The 3,811-nt window shown below is 50.9% G+C and overlaps 1 protein-coding gene across 1 annotated transcript; it reads right to left on the bottom strand.

The window, feature by feature from the left end:
* Positions 1–225: 225 nt before the first annotated feature.
* On the bottom strand, positions 226–2,331 carry LOC141022215 (uncharacterized). Its single transcript, XM_073498531.1, has one exon. It carries the CDS (start codon positions 2,176–2,178, stop codon positions 520–522), a length of 1,659 nt encoding a protein of 552 aa, XP_073354632.1. The 5' UTR covers positions 2,179–2,331; the 3' UTR covers positions 226–519.
* Between the last annotated feature and the right edge of the window lie 1,480 nt (positions 2,332–3,811).

Raw genomic sequence — 3,811 nt, 5'->3', positions numbered from 1 at the left:
GCCACAGGCTAACCTCCTTTTCAAAAAAGAAGAAGAGAAAAACATGAGCTGCTTAATTAATTAATTTCCGCCATTGTATGGCTGGCTCTATCTTTACCGTTCCATATGAATATTTATACAAAACAAAAAAGATGGTGTTTGAGGATAGTTGTGAGTAGGAGATGAAACATATCATTTCCGAGATTTGCTTCTTGGACGAACGACACCAAGAAGGTTTGGATGGAATTTGGAGAGGACACCAATGTCGACCTCATGTAAATTAAATAGGAGTAGATGCACGTATATAAACTGTAAGTAACATACATACATACATAATATTTTGAGTTTGGGATGAATGAAATGGAAAAAAGTTGAATGTCATCGTATGATTGGAAAGAAAGGGGATTCCCAAAGAAGAAAGAAAATATAGAATTAAAAAGGAAAACATGCATGCATGCAGAATTAAGGACGTTCGTTCGGATCGATCACAGCAGCAGGCCGGCCGGCCGAATATAATTAAGATGGATGCATGTTGACAGCCTATTCCGCCCGATCGAGCTTGCCTATCAACTCGCCCCCGTCCAGTATGCTGCCAAACATGGCGGCCTCAAACAGATAGTTCACCTGCCAGGCATGGTGGCTTGCATGGGCGACGAGCCAAACCATTTCGTCGATGAGGCCCTTGGAGAAGAGCTGGACCATTTGCAGGCGCGAGGATTCAATGAGGTGTTTCTCACGCTGCTCGTCCACCTCGCCCTTCCGGACGTACTCCAGCGGACCGGTGACAATGGACGACCAAAGGGCGGCCAGCAGGTGGTCTTGGTCTCCTTTTACTTTGAGGAAGCGCCGGACGTGGTCGCAGGTTTCTTCCCCATTGCAGGCATACTCAGCGTCAAGGGGCCTGCTGAAGCCGGTGGTATGAAAGTCGGTGTCGAAGACCTCGTCGAAGTCGGCCTCTCGCTGGGGCCGCGCCGGGGACTTGCGGGCCTTGGGCCATCCTAGGAGGGCACGGCGGAGGAACATGTGCCGGTCGTTGTGCAGGTGCCAAGTGTACAAGGTGATGCACATCCGGGCCACAGGCTCGTGCCACCTCTGAGTGTACATCCGAGCTCCCGTGGCAGCGTAGGCGTCGTAGATGGCCCGCAGCGCCGTCTCGCTCACCACGCCTGTGGCGGCGATGTCGGCCACGTTGAGGAACGAGTTCATGACCTCGGAGTTTACCAGGTCACTGCCCACATCGATGACATCGGTGCCGGGCGAGCTGAAGACGAGGTCGCTCGTGACGGCGCCGACATCGAAGCCCCGGGCTATGGCCTCAGCCCCCATGCCGAGGATGCTGCTCTCGCACAGGGACATGACCTGGGCGGCGTGGCGGTCCATCTGCCCCGACCGGTCCTTGAGGAGCGTCCTGTGCGCCGCCTCCAATGCGATCTTGGCTCGGATGTAGGACGCGCCGATGGCGACGGCCTCGCGTCGCTGCTGGCCACCAGGGGTTCGTAGCGAGCGGGCGTCGGCGAGCCCGTCGCGCAGGAGGCGGCTGAAGGAGGGGAACACCTTGTGGTACCCGTGCTCGTAATAAAATGCCATGTCCACCACGTAGTTGGAGAAGAGGGTGCGCACGTCGGAGGCGCCAATCAGCAGGTTCGCCATGCCGCTACCAGATAGGGCGTTGGTTGTTGTCATCGCCTCAGGCCAGTCGGCGGCGCCCAGCAAGGCGAGAACCTGCGGCGTGGCTTGGACCAGCCCGGCGCCCTTAGTGGGCAACACGTTGCCGATTGCGTGCTGCGTGCTTTTCCACAGCGCCAGCTCCGGCGACAGTCGCAGTTGCACCACCCTGGGCCGTGCCGCGTCGCCTCCGCCATCACTGCTAATGCTAGCAAACATCTCCGCCAGCATGTCTTCCGCCTCGCGAGACAGCCTTCTCAGATCCGCCATGGCCCCCGCCCCCTTGCCGACCAAGGCCCTCGCCGCCGAGTAGCCCGTGTACAAGGGGAAGCCTCCATCTTGCCGCTTCGCCAGCCGGGCGCCCCAAAAATACGAAGGGATTGCAACTAGCCCGTTGCCGTTGCCGCCAGGGACAGTGTCCTTCTCCCTCACCACCTCAATGTCGAGTCCGTGGAGAGAGCAGCCACCCCAGGTTGGGGTTGGGGTGGGTGGTGCCTCCGCGTCGCCGCGACGAGTCCAAGCGAGACTCAACATTTTTATTTAGTACTGTATTAAGAAATGCAGGTAATGGACTTCTCGTGGTGTTTGCCAGCCTTGTGTAGTTGTGTATTCCCCAGCAGCTTATATAGCCATATCAACACAAGGCTGGCTTCCTCTCAGCAGTGGTTTTTGTACAAGCTTCAGCTTGTGGCACTAGCAAGCTAGAGAGACGCACGTTTTGATTGTTTTCTTCTTATTGTATCACTTTCTCGCCATATGACTAGAAAGTAACACGATTCCGCTCCAGGATTGCAGGCACGAGGAGGAGTTGCTTGTGTCCACCTCGCCCTTGTGGGCGTGCCGGCGAGTGACGAGGGACGGCCAGACGGTGCCGAGCATGTCGAGGACGACGGCCAGACATTCTTGCGGGTTTCCTTGTCGATCATGGTACTACTCAGGGTCCATGGTCCTGATGATGGGCAAAATGAGGGTCCTCTCCGTTCACACAAGCTCTATTAGTAGAATGCCCGTATTTTCTATATTTGTATTGTTTTATATAACTATCACTACTACTCAGGGTCCATGGTCCTGATGATGGGAAAAATGAGGGTCCTCTCCGTTCACACTAGCTCTATTAGTAGAATGCCCGTATTTTCTATATTTGTATTGTTTTATATAACTATCAATGAATTTTTGACTCCTTCCAATAACATCGCGTCGACACTCTTGTCGACGGATTCTTTCTGAACGTCGACATAATACATCTTCGTCTTTCTCTTACTCTGAAAAAACCAAAATGTATATAAAATACCTCATTTCTACCATCATGTGTAACAAATATATAAAGAAGTACAATTGTTTATATGAATCTCTTTCAGTTGCGCAGGATGCGATGAGTTTTTCAGTTTAGCCATCATAAAGCTTTGTCAATCCACATTTTCAAAGCATCATCCAAAGCCATCAGTATTTATCTCTAATATACAACAGTGAATATAAAACACATTTTTAATTAAAAAATAAGATCAGCCCATATTTACAATATATATTCATTGATCCGCTGCTCGCTTCAAGCAGGTGACCGTTTCAGTCAGAGTGAGTGGCGTCGTGCATATTAATAGAGTGAGTCGCATCCCAGTTTTAATAAACTAGAGGCTCACTTGTAAATCACTTGTTGGTAACTATTCTCCGGAAATGACTTGCTAGGGTATGTCATATTCTTCAGTATATAAAAACGTAATTGACATGCGATGGCCGTATGTAGCAAAAACTACGATGGCCGTGCGATGAGGCAAAATGTGACGCCGATTGTAGCAAAAATGCGAGCAATGTACACTAGTAGAAAACAAAGCTTTATCCCCGGTTCGTAAGGGCCATTACTGCCGGTTATGCAACCGGCACTAAAGAGTGGAGACTAAAGCCCCCCCCCCCCCTTTAGTACCGGTTCGGCACGAACCGCCACAAAGGCCCACCACGTGGCGTGAGCTCGCGCTGTGGTATGGGGGTGTGTTACCAACCGGTACTAAAGGTTTTTTCTGAAAAAAAATTCTGAAAATTTTGGAAAAAAAATTTGATTTTTTTTCCGATTTTAAAATTTCTGAATTATTTGATGATATAGTCTCTAATCACACCTCTTAACTACTCAAGTGTGGATCACTCATTCCAAATCGTCTAACTTCCCGGCCGGTCA

The sequence above is a fragment of the Aegilops tauschii genome, chromosome 5 (assembly GCF_002575655.3).
Source record: "Aegilops tauschii subsp. strangulata cultivar AL8/78 chromosome 5, Aet v6.0, whole genome shotgun sequence".
NCBI lineage: Eukaryota > Viridiplantae > Streptophyta > Magnoliopsida > Poales > Poaceae > Aegilops > Aegilops tauschii.
This window is presented reverse-complemented; position numbering and strand designations above follow the sequence as displayed.